This window comes from Lissotriton helveticus, chromosome 11 (assembly GCF_964261635.1).
Source record: "Lissotriton helveticus chromosome 11, aLisHel1.1, whole genome shotgun sequence".
NCBI lineage: Eukaryota > Metazoa > Chordata > Amphibia > Caudata > Salamandridae > Lissotriton > Lissotriton helveticus.
In genome coordinates this window covers 470,253,303-470,276,951 of record NC_136072.1, presented here as the reverse complement: position 1 = coordinate 470,276,951, position 23,649 = coordinate 470,253,303, and the positions used below count along the sequence as shown (strand labels likewise).

At 44.9% G+C, this 23,649-nt stretch overlaps 1 protein-coding gene across 11 annotated transcripts in view; it reads left to right on the top strand.

Annotated features, from left to right (window-relative positions):
• The window catches only part of LIMS2 (LIM zinc finger domain containing 2), a 470,048-nt gene that overhangs the window by 180,555 nt on the left and 265,844 nt on the right, over positions 1–23,649 (top strand). For 8 of the 11 annotated variants that reach the window (XR_013602372.1, XM_078666051.1, XM_078666055.1 and 5 more), the window contains one exon: positions 19,203–19,362. Coding sequence is in view for 9 of the 11 variants with exons in the window: in XM_078666051.1 (XP_078522177.1) it covers positions 19,203–19,362 (160 nt within the window). In the remaining 2 variants the exon portion in view is untranslated. Of the gene's footprint in view, positions 1–15,766; positions 15,936–16,255; positions 16,368–19,202; positions 19,363–23,649 lie in introns of those variants that run through there. The other 3 variants (XR_013602371.1, XM_078666049.1, XM_078666048.1) reach the window with 3 other exon arrangements.

Here is a 23,649-nt window from a genome sequence, read left to right as displayed (position 1 = left end):
CTCTTCAATAACATCCCCAACCAATTTGCAGGAAAAAGCTGCTGACCAAGGATTTTCTGAAAGAACCACTCCCAATCCCAGCCAAGCAGCCCATTAGCAACTCTTCCTAAAAAACTTGACTGTCCTGGGACAAAAATATCCTCCTAATAATTCTTCCAGATTCACTCCTTAACAATCTCCTGCAATGAACTATTCCTAACGAAGCCATGACAGAACTATCAGAAGACCCCTATCTATCACAAATGCCAGAAGGAGCTGCTTGGCAATTAACTGAAAGATACATTACAGGTCTGTTAGCAATAACTGAAAGAAATGAGACCCACCAGAAACTAATTCCGTGGTGCAACATTTAGGTCTTCTCACCCTGGATACCATTCCAAGTTGTGTAGATCGGAATTTCGCAATATTTGCCAATGCGATTCTCAGCAGGCTTTACCTGGTCAAACCTGTGTGCAAATATTATGGGGTTCCTTATTTGCACAAGTGAAATGGCACATGTACAAGTAAACACCTTAGCAAACACAGTCCTACTTGCAATACCATTTCAGCATAAACAGTTACTTCGAATTGAAAACGATCCCCAGTTAATAAGGGTATCAGTGTGCTGTTGTCAAATGATGGATCTTGTTGAGCATACATTCGTGTTTTAATTTCTGTATTTTGGACCTTTGTCCCAGTAAGCATTGTTAATGTATGAAAAAGCACTTTAAAATGATAATCACATTTAGATTTAGTTAGAGGCACTATTTATTTTGAAGATGGGTCTTATGTGGCTCAATCCCTTTGAGTTAAGCACTATCTAGCAGCTTGGTCAGTCGATTTATGAGAATCTAATGTTTGAAGATTAAATTAAAGAGATTTCTTGACCCTTAAATGTGTGCATCATTCGCTAACTCGGGTTCACAAACTATCTAGGGACACACATTAAAAAAAAATAATTACTAGTATGTATGCAAGCCAGAATATTCAGATTGACTGAGCACAACAGAAACAAAATCTGTCCCAGCTCCCATTTTAGGACACAGAGCTTAATCGCCATGTGGAGAATAAAAAGGAGCCATAAGCTGCAGGGAGATCATCCCCTGACCTTCAGCCTTATAAGGGACGGGGTGGTTTAGAGGCTGTGTGTCAAAAATGAGAAAGCAATCAGATGTTGCAGTCATAGCAAACCCTAGGACTAGGTCTGCTAACTTAATGCAGGTCCTAGATTCCCGGTCTTCCCGAGTGCCTTTAGTGATTGGGAACCTGACTCCAAGACTCATGAAACCACACACATTAAGAGTTTACAAAACCCTAATAAAATACCTAGAGGGACCAGGTCTTCTAGATAGACAGGACTGGGCTGGGAGCAGAACCTGGGCGATGGTCAGACGCTGTGGCCAACACCCATGGTCTGGAGGCAGAAGACATTGTACATTGTGGTTTCGACGTGAAGGGTTTGAGTGGAAAGCCTAGTTATAGGTGAAGCCAACCCCTGCTGCGCACAACCACATGTCACCACTGTGCTGTTTCTAACTATAAACTGATAGTAATTGTGTGAGATGTGAGCAGGACTGGCACCCAACACACATTGGATGTTACCCACATGATGGACAGGACCCAGTCACTTAATCTACTCCTCAAATGTAGTGTAGAGGGAAGGTTATGGAGTTTGACAACAGCTGTCATGCCCTGCACTCTTAGTACCTCAGCTCAGGACCAAATTGTTTGATCCTCTTTTGCAACAAATTCACAAAATTGCTTGATTGTATTCTTCCAAAGCCTGTAACCCTGATCTGCCAGATTGTGAAAATTGAGAAAGGGGCTCCATACAGAAAATGAACACCGTAGACACAGATTTATAAAATACAAATACTGCTAGATTTAGTCATATTTTCATAGCTAAATGGGGGGTAGTTAATCTCCACTTCTGTCAACGCGCTTAATAAATAAGTAATATAACACTGTGTAGAAGCTTCCAGCATGTCTCTTAGGTTCTTTCCAAGAGTTGCAAATATGCATATTAATATTTTAAGGCTATAAAATTGCTCTAATTATTTTTGTCACGAGTACCCCGAAGGACCACTCACTCAAATTGTTCATTTTAGGAGTTTTATGGCTACTCCTTGTGGGGTAGGGGCCTCTTTACTGTAGGCGTTCACAGTCCTCATTAGCAGCTCTACACATGTATGTGTTTTTGAATACTGAAAACACACATTCATAAACAGCAGTAGTGCCTTTCACAGTCCTCATTAGCAGCTCTACACATGTATGTGTTTTTGAATACTGAAAACACACATTCATAAACAGCAGTAGTGCCTTTAATAAAAAGTTTTATTCAAAAGTATTTAGTCATGGCAAAAGTTCAGACTTTTGGTGATTAGGCAGGTCCGTTCACAGGTAAAGTTTGTTAAAACAAACAGCTTTATTGATACACGATTTCCATCTATGCGTAGTTTCAAAACATTCACGAGGTTCAAACTGTATAAGAGAAAGTGCAACGTTTCACAAAAACACGATTTAGAGACGCTGTGGCCTTTATAAAACAAGAAAGTAAAGCAACCGTTTTGAATTTGTCACTTAAGACTTCAGTTAAAAGTTACGGTTCTGGCTCAAACACGCAAAATGCCTGAAATTCACAATGTATACTATTCAGTGGACACAAGAACTTGTTTTGCCAACCATGTTTTGTCTTGGTATTCGATCTTTTTTTATTCACAATTTTAAAATGGCCATTTTGTTTTTTGTTTCCTGCATGGTGACTCATTTGAGTTATAGTGTACGTTGCATAGCAAATCGGGTAAATTTCAGATGTTTTGCATGGTTGACCAGAATCATAGCTCAGTTTTTAGTGTTTTATTGGTGAATTTCTTTGTACTTTTTACAATACACTTTTCCCAACCCTCTACAGATGGCCTTTATCCACAGTGCATGACTTGAGGCCGTTGTCAGCGGTGATTTGCCGCAGACACAACTCCCATTTTGCTATGGGCACCAAACCCTTGCTGTACTCTGCTCCCATTGGGCAAGACAAAGGGGTTGTCCACAGGGTTTTGCCTAACCCTCTGCTGACAGCCTACCCCCACTATACAGTCCTTTGGTGCTATTCAATGAGGACTCCTTTCCTATTTTTTATTTGGCAGCTCTGGCGTGAGGCAGTTCTTATTGTGCCACCCCAGTAGTGTGAATTTGTTTTCCACTGAATGGATTTCAAGATGGCGAGAAAAACAAGAATACATTTTCTTTACCAGACCGTCACATTTACAAAAAATAAATCTAATGTGATTGACAGGATTCCTGATTTTCAGAATTGCAATTTCAAACAGCACAGATATATAAACGTCCTAACTCTTTGAGCCTGCTTAACTACTTTTCAAAACGATTGTATCTCAAGAACTACTGAACAGATTTACCACTAATCCATGAAAGCACACTTTTGGCCTGATTCACGAAGGGCCTCTGCACTTGTGGCAGAGGCCCCGCAGTCGTGGGGAGTCTGCACTTGGTGCAGAATCTCCGCAATAAGAAGGGGAAGTCTCCACACTGGGGGCGGAATCTCCGCAATGAGAGTTCTCATTGCCGAGTCCCCTCTCCCTGAGTGCAGAGACTCCCCCACAACAGCGGGTCTTTGTGAATCAGGTCCCTTGTGAGCCAAGTTCTACTTTGATGCCTAGTTTGTATTAAATCCATTCAGCGGGTTTGGCCATTAGGAATGTGCGAAATTTCCTCTGAGAAAAAAACATATTTTTCACCTCCAACCCCACCCCTTTAACACTTTCCCCTGCCCCAAGGAATTAGGTAGGTCTTGCGATGGACGCCGTTCCGTCTGCGTTACGCTAATTAGCGTTTCTTCTACCTTCTCTTGCGGGGCACTACCGTAACCCTAATTAGGACATTTTTTACAGAAAAAAAGGTAGAAGATTTACCATAATTTGGCTAAGTGATTGTTAATATCCTCTTGAGAATACACACCAGTGATTCCTGTCACTTTATAGATTACGTTAATTTTGGGACCTGAAATCTATTTCCCAGGTCCAGATCTTTTTGGTTGACTCAGCGAGAAAGATGTTGACCAATTAAAAATCCACTTAACTATCTAGGATCAACATATCCTTCGATAGTAAACTACCATTTTAACTAGACGATTGAGTTCATTCATTAAAATCTCTTGTCCCTGAGTCTCATTTGCTCTATTTTAATACCCTTTTGTTCACATCTAAGTTTCACCAATCTGCACCACTAGCCACACACCCTCACTTAATCAAACAGCAGTTTGTTAAAAGATCTCCGGCAATGAGCCCCTTTGCAGGTGCCCGTCGGGCATTGCAGTGCCGGCCCGACGAGCTTGACCAGTGATGAAGTATGAAACCCATTTGGGTGTATGAGGACTCCTGCTTCTATTGGAGCTTATTCCCACTCTAATAAACCGAACCTATGCGCACTCTTTAATAGGGGATGCATACTCCTGTTGGATCATGGAATTTTACCTTATATTCATACATTATAGGATCTAACTGATACTGAAATCCTTCTTACAGAGCTCACTAAAAGCTCCCATTATCTGGAGCCCATTCAAACAGATCTGATGCTGGCTGCAGAAGGGAGCCCAATAATGAAACATACCATCATTGTTGGGTGAGGTTCTGTGTCCGAAATGAGGAGCACCTTGTAGTAGATTATTGGAATTTCTCTCTACTGTCTCTTTCATTATAATAGGCAAAAAAAAAAGTAAATTACAAGTATCTCAATACATATAAATAAAACTATTCAAATTAATCCTCCAAGTGAGATATATTTATATATATATATATATATATATATATATATATATATATATATATATATATATATATATATATATATATATATATATATATATATATATACAAAAAAGAAGGAGAGAACTCTGGGTAGTTCTCAAGTTTAGGTGGAAAGCGGCTCCTGTTAGAGCACTCTCAACACCAGCGACACTCTATATCTGCTCACCTCAAATGTCTGTTTTTCTATCAAAGTCTTTAAGCATAGGATTAGCACAGTGCCATCCACACCGAGATAGAAAAGGACAAAGTCTTTTGCCATGGATTGAACTTTTCGTCAGTTTTCCTGCCCACAAAAATTTGGCCGACTTCTTTCAGAGGTTTTGGTCGTATTTGTTGAAAAAGTTGCCTATCCCGAATCCTTGTAATTTTGAAAGCGCTCAGGTTTTAGGTCCTCTTTACAACTTGAACTTTTCAACCAGTCTGCCACAAATTTGGCATGTTCAGCTGGTGAATTTTAAACACAGGCGCTCAAGAGTTTGGTACTAATTGGGCAACCTGGGGCAAAATCATCAAGTGGGGTGAGATTTCCAATGTAGTGAGTTTTTAGGTTTTTAGGACTGGCAAAAGACAGTTCCGTCTATTTTGCTTGATCTAATACAGTTAGCTCAGAGAAGGAGAAATTGGACTTTGATAATCTTAATCAACAATTCCATGTACTAGAACAGCAGTGGAAGATTTTTTCTCTTGGGCATGTTTTAATGATTTGCATGTAGTAATGCATAATTCAGGCTGATATTTTTCCTGCACCATTGATTCCAAACGTAGCATCTAAATTGAAAAGTCGTGTTGCTGTTTCTGAAATCAGTACACTTTTTTAACTGATTTTGACATATAGCGGCCTGTTTAGCAAGAATTATATCATTCCCTCCTGATTAGGTGAAAATAATTGAAACAAAAATATTTCCTATGATCAAATCCATTTGGGATACTGGATAACTATAGATCATATGACAACTATTTGGGAATATTTTTATAGTACTTTAATTTAAGCAAGGTTTATTACATTTGATGCAAGTGACAAGTTCTAGTTCCCTGATATGTCTACCCCTTGTAGAATCAGTTTCAAGCCAGAGGAAAGAGCCTTGTAGGTAGAGAGACTTCTTAGCACTTGCCTTTAGCCCATTCATAAGGACTTATGTGATAAGGTAAATATGCAGTCTATAAAAAAAATCACTGTATTCGGAGATTCGAAGACTCATTTGCATAATTGAATAAAACTCCTGTTTTCAAAACGAATTGTGACAGCACACCCTAAGGTCGAAGCACCAGCAGTTTGTGTGTGTGGCAAAAAACACACTGGAACAACCTCTAAGTAGGAAATAGCGCTCCATGGTTATGACAGACATCTGACCAATCACTTACACTCTTGTATTTAACACCGGGCATCACTTGTCTGCCAGCGAACGCTCATCTGCGGCTTAGAAGGCATTGTGAGTGGATAATCAGCCCTGCAAGTAATGTGTAAACAAATCATAGCATTAAGGAGACCTGCCTATTGTGAGCCAATTGCTAATGGGTTGCACTATGCAACAATGTCCGTTCCCCACTTTTACTTTCAAAAGGGCATTATGTCATTGATATTCAGACATCAGTTTGCTCGAAAAAACTGTGGCACAAGGAAGAATAGGAGAAATTGACATATTGGAAAATATTTATCTTTCCTCTTAAGCTTTTGAATACATCTCGAGTTAGACTATCTCACTAAACCTTTGGCCGTTAATGGCTCTAGTAAACACCCAGGATCTCTGCCTCACATTGATTCCATTGTATTTTGGCAAATTGAGTACTAGACTGCTATAATTCAATGGCAGTAATCAGTGAGAAGATTGCATTAATAGCGTCTAAAAATATGAAAGTTTAATGGGTTCAAACGTTATCAGCAGTCCTGATCTTGATTTAGAAATTCTTAAAACTAAACAATACTTTAGTGTTTTGGTACATTTGACTAATAACGTGAATCAGTGTTTGGGAGAGTTTCATAATTTATTCTACCCATTATGATTAATTTGGACATAAAGGACTGGCAAGTAAAAACTTTTTTAAATAAATAATTTTACGTTTCTGTACTTTGTTAGCTGTGAGGGCTAATGGTGAAATTGGGGACACTTTAGGAAAGCTGAAGGATAGTTGGATAACTTTTTCCCTTTTTTTCTGTCTGATTTGTATTGCGTACTGTTGGGACAGAAAAATCCCTCGCATGGTCATGTGCCCCTGTCATGAGTGACCCATTTACAACTGTATCTGGATCCCTGGCGCTGATGTTAGAAGTCATGGGCGAACATGGATCATTGTGTGTAGCCATGACATAGGCCAGTCTCATGGATTGTGGCATTGTTGGACTGGGAGGGGCACCTAAAGCGATACCCTCATAGAGATGCAAGGCTACTGCGTTTGTCAGTAGTTAAGTAACTTGTGTGCAGTGTCGTAGCGTACCCGGTGGTGATCAGAAGGACTGAAAAGTTTTTTGGTCGAGCCTGGGCAGCGCATGCGCTGCTCCGCGAGGCAGGCTGTATTCGAGTATGGACTTGAAGCCCTGCCCACTCTCCGCCCAGATGTGTCATTGTCCTTCGTAAATGCTGGCTTCTGATTCGTTAATAGGCTTCTTAGTCCCTCCTTAGTAGCGCCTTGTCTTCGTTTGTAACCTCCCATGAGGACTGGTGCTTTTATTTCTGTTGTTACACTGTATGGCTTATTTAGTCTGTAAGCACTATTTTCTTTAATGAGTTGCTCCTACTGCGGGCTCGTCATGCTTTCCTGCAACATTCACTTTCCAAGCATCCTGGAAACTGGCAGCGCTTCTTTGAGATGAAATAGGTCTCGTATTTACCAGAGTTTGAGCTATTGGCATTGTAAATGACAATGCCTTTTATTTATGTGTTAATTGTCAAAACTGATAAATAAAAGGCGGTGTCATTTACATTGCCAATAGCTTAAATCTCGCAAATGCGAGACCTTTTGCATTACATATGCTTGTTACCTGTGTCAATGGAGTGAGTCCTACAGGTCAGAGGGGGCTGCCATCAAGTTAGCCGTGGCTGCACCAATCATGAGCTGTTTTTGCTTGTGCCGGGAGGGCAGACTGCCGTGGTGACCTGCGAGTGCCCGCACCTCGCCTGAAGCATCTGAACTTGTACAATCACCCCTTACCTGCGAGAGCAATCAGAGGAACTTACCATAACACCGGAGGGAGCGCCGAGGACAACCATCTGCAGCCCCTGCAAAGCCAGAGTGCTGCTGCTGCAGACCTCCATGATGTCCATGTGTCGAATGCTGCTGCTGGGGACTTCGGTAGAGCAACACTGATCCCAGGGCCAAAGGGCCCTGAGGAACTTGTTCTGCCTATATAGCGCTGTAGGCGCTGGAACACTTTTGACTTTGGAGGCGAATTCCAAAGACTCAGACTGCTAGTTGGGTGTTACGGGGTCACTGGATCCTACGAAGTAGCCACCGAGAGGGACTGCCAATCTCCTTCATAGGATTGGAGCGGACCCTTTAAGGAAGATCCGGGCCTTGCAGAGGCGGTGTTTGCCCCCGTGACGACAGCCCTCGTCGGCCTATCACAACCGATGACGCTACAGAAAAGGGCGGATATGGAAGGACCAAGGGCGGAAGCCGGGAGTGAAGACGGAGAGCAAGCAGATCGGGTTGGAGGATCAACGATCGTCTGGAGGGATTTTCGACCGGCGGAGAAGATCCAGAGGAACCAGCGGGAGGAGAGCCAGGAGGCCAACGGCAACACGCTTCGCCCAGCCACGCTCATGGAGGAGCGTGGCTAAACCAGGTACGAAGGAAACTCCGGGGACTCTTGTTCGCTAAGGGTGGGAACGGGTAGTTGCTAGTGGGCGATCAAGAGTGTTGCGGAATCTTCTGCCTTTTTCTTTATTAATCACCTCACGGGTTACGGTACGAGGATTACTGCCTCTCACTATTGTTTTTCGTTGTTTACACTTGTGGTGGCTGGTACACAAAGCAATACCCGCATTCCCTTTCCTGTATCCTAGGGCAGTACACCGAACGGTTGCCTAAAAACTCCATGTTGTCTTTTTCTTTCTGGGGCCACGTCCGGTGACGTGAGACGAAGAATTGGGAGATCCTTGGGAGACAAACCACCGGAAGGAACCATCCAGCCCAGCTCCTCAACGCTACGGACCCCGTTCTAGTCACGCTATATCACCTTGTACCTACAAATAAAACTGCCCAATGTAACATCATCGTGTTTGTCGGCTCCTCCCCTCCTTGCTAGCCAAGTCGGGTTACAAAATGGCGAGCCAGATAGGAGCTTTCCGTCTGTCAAGATGGAAGCCTTAATCAATCAAATGAGGGAGGGACAGGCCAAACTTGAATGGGCCATCGGACAGTCGACTGATCAGGCTGAGCATAACCGAGCGATCTTCAGAACTGCGATTCAAACGCAGGCAGACAATCTAACAAAGTTAGCCGAAGGACAAACCCAGCTATTGGCTGCGCTAGGACAAAGTCGGAGTGCCGCTCCCCCGGGGACTGTTGTTCCGCTACAAAAGTATGTCGAAAGGGCGGCCAGGGCTAGTGCATGGCCGGGAGAACGTTGGCCCTTCTACCTAGCCCCCCTTCTGTCAGGGGAATCCCAAGTGGCTTATCAATTAGCCAATAAAGATGGGACCGCCAAGTATGGCCACGTAAAGCAGTTTATAATGGATAGGATGGGAGTGGACGATGAGAGTCATAGACTGCGTTTCAGACAAGAAAGAGGGCTCCCCGCCAATACCCCTAAAACTCTTTTCTTTAAACTTAAGGACGCAGCGGATAGATGGCTGAAACCCATGGACTCCACGAGGGAAGACGTTCTGAACAAAATGTATCTTGAACAATTCCTCAAAGCTCTGCCATATGGAACCCAAAGATGGCTTAGGCAACATGGAGGGTTAACCCTAGAGCAAGCCATAGAAATGGCCAATTCGTATGCCAGGGCTCAGTCACGCAACATCCCCAAAGAACCCGAAAGGGCAGCCAAAAGCATGCCCCCAGCTAAACTTGAGAAGAGAAATCCTAAATCCACTTCAAAACCTCCTGTTCGCATGCGTCCAAGCAAACCTGAAACTCTCTGCCGCGATAGAACCACAGTGTTGTGACTGTGGGGAGTGGGGGCATATAGCCCGATATTGTCGAAAGCGAAGAGAAAAAGGGGAGGAAGAACCGATGGAAGTAGGCTACATGCCCCACGCCATCATGTACGCCCAAGAAACAGGACCCACTTTCTACGCAAGTGTAACCCTGAACAAACACAAAACCTAAGCTTTGTTGGACTCCGGCTGTCGCCATTCTGTTGTCAGACAGAACCTTTTACCTGCTTCATGTATCCTGCTAAGACGCACAGTTGGGATTAGGTGTGTAGATAGGGAGGTCAGGAACTACCCATTAGCCAGGGTAACGGTCACAACAGAAAACGGTAGAGGTCTCCAGTGTGAGTTAGGGGTCCTCCAAGAATTACCTGAACCCCTTATTATTGGTACAGACAACTTATGTTTCTCCACCCTTATGACAGAATCCCTACAGAAGAATAGCACGACTGGCACTTCCATACCAGGTTTCTTAGTCTCCGAGCCCTGGGCCACTGACAACCATTTCCGGACTGCCCAACTGAACGATGCCTCTCTAGCTCAGGCATGGCAGAACGCACAAGACAACAAAAACAAGGGCAACCGTACTTACCCCTGTTTTGTCAAACGAAAGGGTCTTCTATTTAGACATAGGACCGAAAAAGCCCAACCCCAGCTGATCGTACCGATCGATTTCCGAGAACAAGTTATGTTTTATGCCCACGCCCATCTGTTGGCAGGATATTCAGGGACGGAGAAAACCACCGACTCTATTACCCAAAATTTCTTTTGGCCAGGTGTGTATGCTCAGGTGAAACGTTTTTGCCAAGAGTGCCGAATCTGTCAAAAACGAAATACTACATACCCCCTAAAGTTCCGCTAGTCCCCCTGCCTATTATCAGGAAGCCGTTTGACCGCGTAGGGGTAGGGTTAGGTGCCGTCTCATCCCAACTAGATGAAGAGAACAGGGAAAAACCCATACTGTACCTGAGTCACAAATTGTTCCCTAGAGAGACCTCATACCCCACAATCGAAAAGCAATGTCTAGCGGTAAAATGGAGTATTGACAAACTCCGTTATTATCTAGAAGGCCGTCACTTCACCCTTTTTACAGACCACGTCCCGTTGACTTGGCTACAGCAGAACAAGGGTCGGAATGACCGTATACTACGTTGGTTCCTGTCACTTCAACCCTATGACTTTGAGGTCTGCCATAGGAAGGGGGCGGAACAAACAAACTCTGACTTTCTTTCTCACTATCCCCTTTCCCCCGAGTGGGGAAAGCTAGGGGGGGAGATTTGTTACAGGGTCACTGGATCCTACGAAGTAGCCACCGAGAGTGACTGTCAATCTCCTTCACAGGATTGGAGCAGACCCTTTAAGGAAGATCCGGACCTTGCAGAGGCGGTGTTTGCCCCCGTGACGACAGCCCTCATCGGCCTATCACAACCGACTACGCTACAGAAAAGGGCGGATACGGAAGGACCAAGGGCGGAAGCCGGAAGTGAAGACGGAGAGAGACGGAGAGCAAGCAAATCGGGTTGGAGGATCAACGATCGGCCGGAGGGATTTTTGACCGGCCGAGAAGATCCAGAGGAACCAGCGGGAGGAGAGCCAAGAGGCCAACGGCAACACGCTTCGCCAAGCCACGCTCACGGAGGAGCGTGGCTAAACCAGGTATGGAGGAAACTGCGGGGACTCTTGTTCGCTAAGGGTGGGAACGGGTAGGCGCTAGTGGGCGGTCAAGAGTTTTGCGGAATCTTCTGCCTTTTTCTCTATTAACCACCTCACGGGTTACGGTACGAGGATTACTGCCTCTCACTATTGTTTTTCGTTGTTTACACTGGTGGTGGCTGATACACAAAGCAATACCCGCACTCCCTTCCCTGTATCCTAGGGCAGTACACCGAATGGTTGCCTAAAAACTCCATATTGTCTTTTTCTTTCTGGGGCCACGTCCGGTGACGAGAGACGAAGAATCGGGAGATCCTTGGGAGACGAACGACCGGAAGGAACCATCCAGCCCAGCTCCTCAACGCTACGGACCCCGTTCTAGTCACGCCATATCACCTTCCCTCCTTGCTAGCCCAGTTGGGTTGCATTGGGTCTAACCTAAATTTCACATATGGTGAATGGGGAATAACCATTACCAAAAGAGAGGGAAGGGGGACTCAGTGAACTGCCTACCTTACACTAGAGTACTGACCTCAGGAGATCTATGTGTTTTTATTTGTGTATGTCACATTTCACTTTGTGTTGGTATATAAATACTCCTTTTCTAGGTCGAATTGTACCAGACAGCACAGCTGTCTGGGTTGCTTACTGCTTCTTATGGGCATTCTGAAAGCTTCCCTGGGAATGCATTCCACCCATTGCTTACCATTGGTTTTGTGGTTTGTAACTCACATTTACTTGCTTTCTGTTTGCTGGCTTTAATTGTTTTAGGCTGTCCAGCTTGAGTTTGGCCCTTCTGTTGTCCAGACCTTGTTTACTGTTTCCTTCTGAGTGCTCTCTTTCTGTAAACAGGCCTTTAAATCTTGTTCTTATTTTGTCACATGTGCTGTGCATTCAAAGGCAGAGGTCAAATGTCAGATTCTGTTTGCGAGGGAGCTTGGTGTTTACTCTTCTTTCTGTGACTTCAAAGTGAGAGAATTTATGTGACAATCCTGCTGGAATCGAAAGGCTTTTTTCTACCACACAACAAATAGGAACTGTGCTCATATTTCAAAATATATCAGTATTAGGAAAATAAAAATCAAGTTTATTTTTTTGTAATTCTGAAGTGTGGTGAAAATAAATATTTTAATATGATCAAAACACTTCAGCACACTAGGTGATTTCCATATTGCTAGTTTGTTGTATACTTTTATCAGTAAAGCTGCATCTCTGTGCTAATATAGTGATCATTTCAATTGAAGATGTGTTGTCTGTAATGGCAGTGCGTTACCACACCAAGTATACTCCACTTTACCCCACTCCTCTCTACTTTGGACCTCTCCACACTACCAGACTCCGCTCTACTCCACTCCATTCTATGGCACTTTACTGCACGCCACTCTACTATACTTTGCAACAATCTACTCTATGCCCCTGCACTCTGCCCCACTCTAACATGCTATACACCACTGCACTCTTTATCATTGCACCCTACACCACTGCACTCTACACCACGCTGCAACACCCTACGCCAGTGTACTCTACACCACTGTACTCTACTCCACATTGTTCCTCTCTGCACCACTGTACTCTATGCCTCTGCTCTCTATGCCACTCTACACCACTGCACTCTATGCCAATGTACTATACACCACTTCACTCAACAACAGTCTACTCTGCAACACTGCACTCTCTCTGTGCCAGTGTACTCTACAACACTACACCATATGCCACTCTACTCTGCATCACACCACTCTACACCACTGCACTCTACTCTGCACCACTCCACTCTGCACTACTGCACTCTATGCCATGCTGCTCTGTAACACTGCACTCTTCACCTCTGAATTTTACGCCACTCTACTCTGCACCACTGCTCTCTATGCCACTGCACACTACACTGCGCCACCATACTGCATGCTACGCCAATGAACTGTATGCCACTGTACTTTACACCACTCTTCTGTGTATTTCTCCAATCTACATCACTGCAATCTACGCCAATCCACTTTAAGCCAATCTAATTTACTCTGCACCATTGCACTCTAGGGCACTCTACTCTATGCCACTGCACTCTATACCACTTCACTCTATTCTGAAACAATCTACTCTATGGCACTGCACTCTGGGCCACTCTATTCCACTCTCCACTATTCCATTTTACATCACTTCACTCTACACCACTGCAATCTATCCAGCGCCACTTCACTCTACTCTTCACCACTGCACCCTATGCCACCTTACTCAAAACCAATGCATTCTACACCAGTGCACTGTAAGACAATATACTCTATGCCACTGCACTCTACACCATTGCACTCTACTTCACCGATTTCTATGCCACTCTATTTTACTCTGCACCACTGTACTCTATGCCACTGCTTTCTCTGCTACTTTACTCTGCACCCCTGTACTCTATGCCAATATACTCTACAACACTTTACTCTGCACCACTGGACTCTATGCCACTGCACCACTCTATGTCAATGCACTCCACCACACTGCAGTCTATGCCAATCCACTCTGCACCTTTCAACTCTGCTCTGGCCACTCTACTCTACTGTACTATGCACCACTGCACTCTACACCACTCCAGTCTAGGCCACTCCACTCTAAGCCACTTCACTCTAATCTGAAACAATCTACTTTACGCCACTGCATTCTGTGCCACTGCTCCTACGCCACTCCACTGTGCCACTCTACACCACTCTACTCTACACCACTCTACTCTTTGCCACTGTGCTGTATGCCACTCCATGCCACTCTGTCACGCCACTCTGACACTCTGTGCCACTGCACACGGGCATGAAATGGTTGATTTACAGCCTGGCACATCTCCAGTTTACTATTGTGAAATTAAACACGAATCTCCATGGGAAATAACTGTTTACTTCCCGCTCTAATGTCCAGTCTGTAAGCCCACTGATTAAAAATAACATGTTCTGAAAAGGCAGGGCATGAGCTGTCTAGCCTAAACCCAAAAACAACAACTACTTCCCCTTTCAAATTCATTCCCATAATTCGATCCCTACTCTAAACTCTACTAAAGCCGGGTCTGGTGGCTCAGTGGACTAATGCATCCACTGCAGGGGCCTGTGTTCGACCTCATGGTCACAGGTTGAAATCCCTGCGGGTCCACTCAGCCTTTCATCCATTTGAGGTCGATAAAATGAGTAACATTGAGTTGGGTAACAATATACATCTGTTATTTCAGCGCCAAGATGCCCCGCTGCTGGGGTGAACGTGCGCTTTACAAATACACGTTATGTTCTGTTAAACATACTAGAAACCAAGAGCACAAACTTCCCACAACTAATGCACAAGAAGGAAAAAAACATTTATTACTAGTCTACTTACTATTAACCTCGGGTTCCGGAGTAGCATACTACTCACTGCCAAGCACTTCAACGCCTCATCAGGGGTAGTAAGCGTTCTTTAAATGCAATTTGTGATTACAATTGCAACAGCAGACCAATGAATGAAGACAAATGACGATGAATGAAGAGGGCTACTAAGTATATTATACATATCATTTTAGTATAACCAAGATGTTTTTGATAAGCCAGACTCAAAAAGGCGGACCTACTGGCTATTTCAGTGCTGGTTCTGATACAGTGCTGGTGTAATTTTCCATCACTCCACCATAGATGGGCCCAATCTCCACAGCACCTCCAACCTCATTCTTATGGTATCGTGGCCATTGAACAATAAGGCACATAGATTCAGCAGGGTTTGTCCATTCTGATAACCCACAGATTGACACCCACCCACTTGTTAATACCGCTTTTCACCCAACCCATTTATTCTATCTGTCGAATACAGGCATTCTGGGAGTGAAGACGGCGACAGTGTTAAGCTGTAGGCAAGTACCAGCATGACATGCCATGGCATAGGTCATTATATCTTCGTTTGTGCGATTGGTGCCCTAGGGCTTGTGGTAGAGAGTAGAAGCATGTGTAAAATTAGCTTCTAATTGTGTCTGATGATTCCCATCTTTTTGGACTACCCTACGCAAGTAAAGCAACTCTCGCAATGCTGAGAGCTAGAGGTGTATGTGCGATGTGTTTTCTTACTCGACTCCTTCAACTTTTGATTGCTCGAACTTGTGTATGTTTTGTTTTTCCATGAAGTGTTCATCTCATTAGACGACCATTTTGCCAAGTGCGGCTGCATCGCCGCCCTTCCTGTCCAATCCCCTCTGGACCAAGTGAAAGAAGGCGGGAGGGGGCCGAGCACAGCATGCCGGGCCGCTCATGACTGCGGCTGTGTTAGGTCCCGGCGGCAGCCAGCCCTGGGCGTCGGAATGCCCGGCTGGAATGCCAGCTATGTGACTTTTGTTCCCATTCAGACCCAGGGATGCCAGGCTCGCGGGCTCCCAGAGCCATGCTTGTATGTTTAGGAGTGGGTGAGTGGAGGGGCGCGCGCTCCATGTATGTTAAGGAGGCCAGTGGCTGCAACGCAGGCTCCTGGGAACGGGATAGAGAGGCGGAAGAGTAGAGGGTTATCCTAGGACCACAGATGCTTCTCGTCGCTCTCCAGGGAGGGTCTTTTTAGCTTGAAGCTCAGATAGTTGGCTCTCCCCCTCCCCATCAGGCCTGCCTTCATACGAGTGACATCAAGAAGCGGATACCGCCGGCCGGAAATGGTTCATTAATGGGGCTGCACTGTAGCCACCGCTGTCCTCTGCAGTAAACTCTGGCAGCCCCACCCGTAGAGTCATGGCTAGTTCCAGGCTGCGGGCGCTGACCTTCTCCGAGCTCTACCGCAGGAGGCAGGACCGCCTGAGCGCCACGCGCTCCCTCGTGGAGGCAGACCTGCTCGCAGTGGAGATGCCAGGGTAGGTCTGGAGTGGAAAGGATAGTTGGGTGTGATTTCCTGTTGTTTGTGTGGTTCTTTGGACGGGATAGCGTATGTGCCAAGCAGGGGACAAAAGCAGGAAACCAAGCAGGGAGGAGCCTGCCAGGTGCCTTCTCAAGCAGCCATTCACTTATGTGGAACTCTCTCCCACCAACACCACAGTCTCTCTCACTGCATTTCATTGCTGCCTTCCCTTAGTTCCCAGGTGCCAGACAATCCTCCAAAAACTACATTTTCCTTCCATCGTTACCGCACTCTTCCCATGTCTCCCTTCACGTCATGGCTATCTCCAAAATTTGCAGATCTTAATTATGCTTTTGCACTCTCCGGTTGGTGTTGAAAATGATTTTTAGATTTCCGTTACAAATTCTTCTCTAATTGTAATAGAAGCTTCAAATACACCTGACATCAGGTTCATGCTATATAACAATTCTCAGCTGAAACCAAATTCATTGACAAGCCATTTAGTGAGAGAAAGAGTGACTGACTGATGTATAGCTTATTTCTGCTATCTTCCACACATCCTCTGTAGCCAATTAATATGTGTCTGACCTGCCTGCCTACTGGTCAAGGCATGAATATTTTATTTATTTTTATTAGAAACACTCTGCTTGGAAGAATGGCCAGTTGAAAGGATCACTCCTTCCTTTTGTCAACACTAAAGATTTAGGGCCTGATTACGATATTGGTGGCCAGGGTTACTCCTTCACACACGTGACGGATATCTCGTCCGCCACATTACAATTCCCTTATATCCTATGGAACTTGTATTACAGCGGAAGGCTGTCACGTATGTGAGTGACGGAGTATCCCATCTGCCAAGATCGTAATTCGGTCCTTGCGTATCCCCTGAACTATGGGCCAGCAGATTAAGGCATCTATCTAGTGGAATATTCCAGTTTACTCAGTCATTCAATGTTGAGGTGTTTTCTTGGGAACCAAGCACAGAATCAGGATAATGCTGCGAGGCAGTCTTAGATTTTAAGGTGCTTGAGATAAAAGGATTGACACTTGCAAAGTTTCCAGATCTACATGATACCATGGAAGGAAACGTCAACCCCAGGCCATAAAAAATTCCTTAAAGAACTTATTTATTTCCTGGGTCCAGAGTAGGAATACTTACTAGCTTCGTGTGGAAGGTTTCAGTGATGTAGCACATTTACTTTCAGAGTTGAGCTATTTTGAAGGGAACATCTGTTCCAGAGAGAACCGCATAAAATGGCTGGTGTTGTTCTGGAGAGTGCTGATGGTGAACGACAAAGGAATGTGTTGAGGGTAGATTTGATATGGAGTCGAGTGAATCGTGGGAGGCCTGCCACTTACGGCATTTCTGGAATCAGTGTTTAGAAAGGAGGAAGTCCTATCTATGAGTGGAGGTAATGAGGTGACGTACTGATACTGTTTTTACATGTTTTTAATGTGAGCCTACAGGGCAGGTTAGAGTTGATGTGAAAACCTAATTCTAGGAGGGCAGGGGCCATAGCTGACCTACTCTCTGCAGGCTTAACCAGTCCTTTACTCCAAAGTTATTGTTTATTAATCTATTGTGTGTGTTTCATTCGGCTCCCCAGAGAGCACTTTTCTTAGAGGTATTAGCTATAGTATATAACTGCAATCAGTATATTAATTTGAGTCAGTAGAGTCAAATTATGTTATTAGAGAAATGTATATTGCCAGAGAGTATTCAGGATGCAATGTTACATTTTTATTCCACTTCTTCTGTAAAAGTTTTGTACTGTGTGCTCCAGGTTTTTCAGACTTTTAAGATTTTGCCTGCACAGCGCTTTCGCTGTGCTTAAGAAATCTACTGTTTTTAATATGAACTTAAAAGGTACTTGCATCCTGCTGCCTTTTTGTCTTGGCTTCTCATTGGTTCCTGCAAGTGCCACTTACCTTGCCTCCATTTCTATTGGCTGTAGCATATTTCCCTGCATTTACCAATGCTTGTTCCTCGCCTGCTGCTCTTAATTTCCCGCCGCCGAAATACTGTTAACATCCGCTTTGGTGGAACTATATTTTCATAAAGTTTTGCCTTTTACTATTGCAGTATATTTATATAACAATTTATCACCCGGAGAGATTAAGTGATTTGCATAGAATCACAGGATGTTGCGTGTCGCTGCAGAGACTCGAACCGGGATCCCCAGCTCGAGATAGCAGCTCTGGCCACTGCGCCAGATTCTCTCCTCTCCCGTGTTATCTGTCAGAGAGCTCTTTCCTCCTCCTGGATGATGATTGATGAAAACTGCTCTTCATTCATTACAGAGGCGAACCCGATGCATTACCAATGCTTGTTAATATTGCAATGCATTATAGTAAACAATTGTGTTATGTAAGCAAGTGACTCAGCTACGCGAAGGCCAAGGAAGTATTATTGTTTATTTAATTGACCATTTCAATTGAATATTGCCACTGATTGCAGATTTGACTTTGCTGCTTCTAATGACAAGGTACCAAGGTAGTGCGTACAATATTTAACTTACAGCAGAGATTCATCCTTCAAGGTAGGCCCAGCAGTCATTTAAGCAGCATGAGATGTAACAGAAGGTACTTCTACAATTACTCAAAGAACAAAACATGATTCCCAAAAGATGCTACATCCCTTTTGCTGTTTGCAACCTGCATGTTCTCTCATTTTAATTGCCTTCAGTCTTAAACTTTTTTTGGGCTTTTTCAGAAACACTTTTCCAATGCACTCTGTGCCGCTCTGTCGTGTGTAGCGCTATAGACTTGCACCAAGCGAATGGAAAAAAAGCAACTTATTTTTGTTGTTTGCACTGTGCCATAACTAATAAGGGATATTTTCTTTTTACAGTAACATGGCCAATGCTTTGGCCAATGCAGTCTGTGAGCGCTGCCGTGCACGATTTGACCCTTCAGAAAGAATTGTGAACAGCAACGGAGAGCTGTACCATGAGGATTGCTTCGTGTGTGCCCAGTGCTTCCGCCAGTTCCCCGAAGGGCTGTTCTATGAGGTGAGGAGGGTGTTTTTTGGATTTTATAATTTTTTCCAACAAAGGGAATCTATTTAAAGCAGGTCAGTGCGCTTTCAAGTGGTCATGTTTGACTACCTGAGCATGTTAGAAATGACAAATAAAGAAAAACAGTAGCTATTGATCCAATGCTTACTAGAATGTACCACCCGAACCTCTGTCCTTTTCATCCTCCAGCTTTGTGCTGTCTCACAGTCAAATGCTTTGTTATCATGAAGTCCATTTCGTGCTTTAAATCCATGAATTTTAAGATAGTAATGGACATCTGGTGGACTGCAGATGATCTCTATCATTGACACCACTCACCAGTTCGGAAAAGGTTATAGTGTACTATAAAAGGTGTAAACCAGTGCAAACTCTATGAAATGACATAGGAAGGAAGCCAACTGCAATAAGTATGTCAGTCAAACATCAATCATTAGGCAAATATTTGAAATACTTGGAAAGAATAGCTACATTTTTTTAAAACTTATGTCTGGGAAACTTTACATTATTGTTTCACTTTGAGACAGTCAAGCCACACAAATCCAACAGAGTTGATTGCCTGAATGACCGTGGAAATCTTCATTGGACATCAGTAAAAAAGTTTGATGCTGTTCCGCACAGTTAAACTCACCAACAACTGAACATCCTTGGGACGGGAGCCAGTGAGCTATACCTATTAAGGAATTTATTAAGTGATATACTGTAAAGAGTTTGTGTAAGTAGTGTACAGTCTTAGAGAAAAGTATGTAAATATCTATTTGGTAATTGTAAAGCGTGAATCTACCCCAAAATCAAAAATAGAAATGACCTAAGAGGTACCTGGGTTCTGGGAGCAGAAGTGGACTATTACAGCATTGAGGTATAATGTATTTGAGGTGAGTCTTTAGCGCTTTCATAAATTGGAGGAGGGTTGTATACCGATACAACCCTCCTCTGAAGGATACGGTAATGTTGTTTCATATCCTCGATGCAAAGAAGGACTGTTGCCTTGACTTTTCTTTTCCCACACTTCTTTGCCTCCAGTCTGATGGTGTCTTGGCTTTGGATATGCTGAGAGCCAAAAGCGGTACAAAAGGGGGTGGTGATGGACGGAGCATCTGAATCAATCAAACACTCACACCCAGTCAAAAGATCTGGGTTTAATCCATCACCATTCTTTAGCCCACTCTGCCACCCCAGTTCAGACATGGCTATATGCAAATCAGTCTGACCCTGTGCCTCATGGGAACAGTCCAGCCCAAACTGCCAAGCCATGTCTTCGCTGGACCGGAAACAAGCTTCCGAGGACCGGTTTCTGGCATTCCAGCCGTCTTCAGCCCGGCTTGCTCGAATCCAGTGGCAAAGTGAGCATGGGACTCACGTCTAGGCATACCCTGCCACACTTATGGCGGCCAAAAGCGGTACAAAAGGAGGTCATGAACTTGCCAGCCAGATAGGCAGGGGGGCTGGCCATGTCTGCTTGGTAAATAATGAAGATTATTTTGAAGACCGTATAGACCAGCAGGGGAGCCAGCGGAGTTCCATCAGGATGGGGGGGTGACGTGATCAAATTTCTCCAGGCTGTTGATGAGACATTCATGAGACATGATATGTTGTCATGTGAAAGGTTGTAACTAGTGGGATGCCTGAGATCATTCTTTGGTCCAGTGCTCTTCATTAGTACAAAATTGATATGCAGGGCCAAGAGGCCTTAAAAATGATAAACTATTTGCTATACAAACACTGCAGAGCATAACCAACCATATTAGGAGGTGGGGGAGACCCCCTTTTATAGACAGGAGGTATACTGTAGGGTGAAAACATCTGAGGCATTGAATGCAAAGGGGGGTGTTAGAACTGGGGGCTCTAGTTGGCAGGGGTAGGTACCACTGTCCAAATAGGGACCCTTGCTTCTAGTCAGGGCAAGGAGATAACCCTCTGAGATTTATTTATTTATTTTGAAAGTTTTATATAGCGCGAACAAGATCTTTGCAGATATCAGAGCGCTTTACAAGGACAAGGGGGTCATAGAATAATAGACTGTCAAGTCTAATGATACAGTAGTTGGGGGGGACTAGGATATCCATGATAGGTGTAGAAGAATCAGACAGCCATGTTTCAGTCAGAATGGCTAGATCTAGTTCCAGAGAAATGATGAGATCGGCGACCCCCGCGGAGTGTCTTTGGGCCGATCTGCAATTGAGAAGTATGCATTTGAGGCTAGGGGTGCAGAGGGTGGAGGAAGGTTCTATAGTGAGAGGTACATTTGTGAGGTTGTTGGGGACGGAGCCTCTGTTGTTATCCTTTTGGTGCCTGAGGGGGTTAGAGATAATCGTTGGGATGGACAGCTGGTTGGTGTCTAGGCGATTTTGGGGAGCCGGGACGTAAGAGTGGAGAAGGGTGTGTATGTCATGATCTGAGATCGTATTGGTGGTGCGTCTGGGGCGATTAGCGGTATTGCAAGAGGGGATAGAGGTCCAGTGTGGGGAGTGTTGTGTGATAAGGCGAGAGGGAGATGAGGAGGAAGTGTTGTTAGGTGTAAAGGGATTATTGCGCTTGGTGGTATTGCGATTGCGATTGATGTTGCGATTGGTGGTATTGCGAGAGGGGATAGAGGTCCAGTGTGAGGAGTGTTATGTGGTACGGTGAGTAGTAGGTGAGTGGGAAGTGTTATTAGGTGTAAAGGTGGCGATGGGAGGAGGGTGTCTGGGGTGTGTAATGAGCAACTCTTTGATGGAGTGTAGTTCTTCTTTCATTTGGAGGAGGGTGGACATAATCATGTCCAGCGTGGTGTTGGGCGCGGATTTGGGGGAGGGTACTGGCACTGAGCAGGCGTATAGGTTGCTGGAGAAGGGGGGGCATCGGGGAGGAGAGGTGGAGCTGGTGAAGGGGTTGGAAGTGTTAGAGGGGGGATTGGTGTTAGGGGTGGTGTTGGCGTTATTGGGAAGGGCATCAGTGCTGAGAGGGGAAGGGTGAATGGGGCGGTGTGGAGGGTGGGGGTGGAGGTGGGATAGTGGGGAGTGAGAGTGGGGTTGAGAGGTTGCAGGAAGGGTGAAGGCTAGGCGCGACGGGAGTGCTAAGTGTGGGGGGGGAGATAGGCGGAGAGAGAGTCATGTTGTGTGGGGTGCAGTTGGGGGAGGAGGGGTGTTCTGAGAAGATTGGTGTGAAGGACGGGACGGGAGTGCAAAGTGTGGAGGGGGATATGGGAAGCTGAGCGGGGGTACGAGGGTTGGTAGGGGGGATGGGGGAGCGGGTGGTGTATGAAGGGGCTGTGTCTGTAATTGAGGGGTGGGGAGGGGTAGCTGCAGCAGGTGGGTAATTGACTATGGTGCTGGGAGTGAAGGTGAGGTGAGTGTAGTTCTGGTGCTGAACTGGGTTAGGAGGGTTGTGGGTGGGTGCTGTGACGTCAGGGGTGGTAGGACCGTGGGTGATATGAGTGTAAGTCCGAGGATTGGATAGGTGCTCTTTGAAAGTGGGGAACAGGTTGTCAAGTAGTTCCAGGTTCCTGTCTGTCGATTGAATTAGGACAATCCCGTTATTGTAAATAGAGATGGTGGTTCTGCCTGGGAAGAGATGGGATGGTGTGATGGTGAGTGTTAGGCCATGGGCGGATTTCCTGATTGTGGAGACGGTGAGTAGGGTGAGGAACGCTTTTTTCCATTGAGCTCTGCGTGTGGTGTGGAAGATGATATCGGTGTTCAAGGGTCCATTGACCGATGAGAAGTAGGAGTCGGCAAAGGGGGTTTCTGGGTGGGACATAAGGAGGTCGTGTTTAAAGCGTTTAGCGGCTTTTTTGGTGAGCAAGGGTGGGTAGTTGATTTTATATGTGTGCTTGCCGATGGGATCCATGTTGGTATGGCGGTATAGGTAGTGCGGGAGGGTGAACAATAATGATATGCAGGAGCAAGATGCAAATGCAAACACAACAGGTTACATGGTTTAAAAAAATGGCACTAGTGGGCAGAAGTGCCACTAGTGAGCAACCAGCATATAAGAGGTACCCTAGGGAGCAAAGGTGACACTAGTGAGCGACCAAAATGTATGAGGTAGCAGTCGGTGCATTACTGGAGAGAAGAGTGAAGATGGGTACAGTTGCAGAATTGTGCAGAGTAGTGCTGAATACAATTGGAAGTATAGTGCTGATAAAAAATGAGAACAGAATACAAATGCAAACAATCGGTTATATGACTCAACAATCAAAAAGTGACATTAGTGAGCAACCCAAAATATATGAGGTAGCAATCTGTGCAGTAAAGTGAACTGAGTATAGGTTACAGGAATGTACAAAATACAAGTAGGAGTATA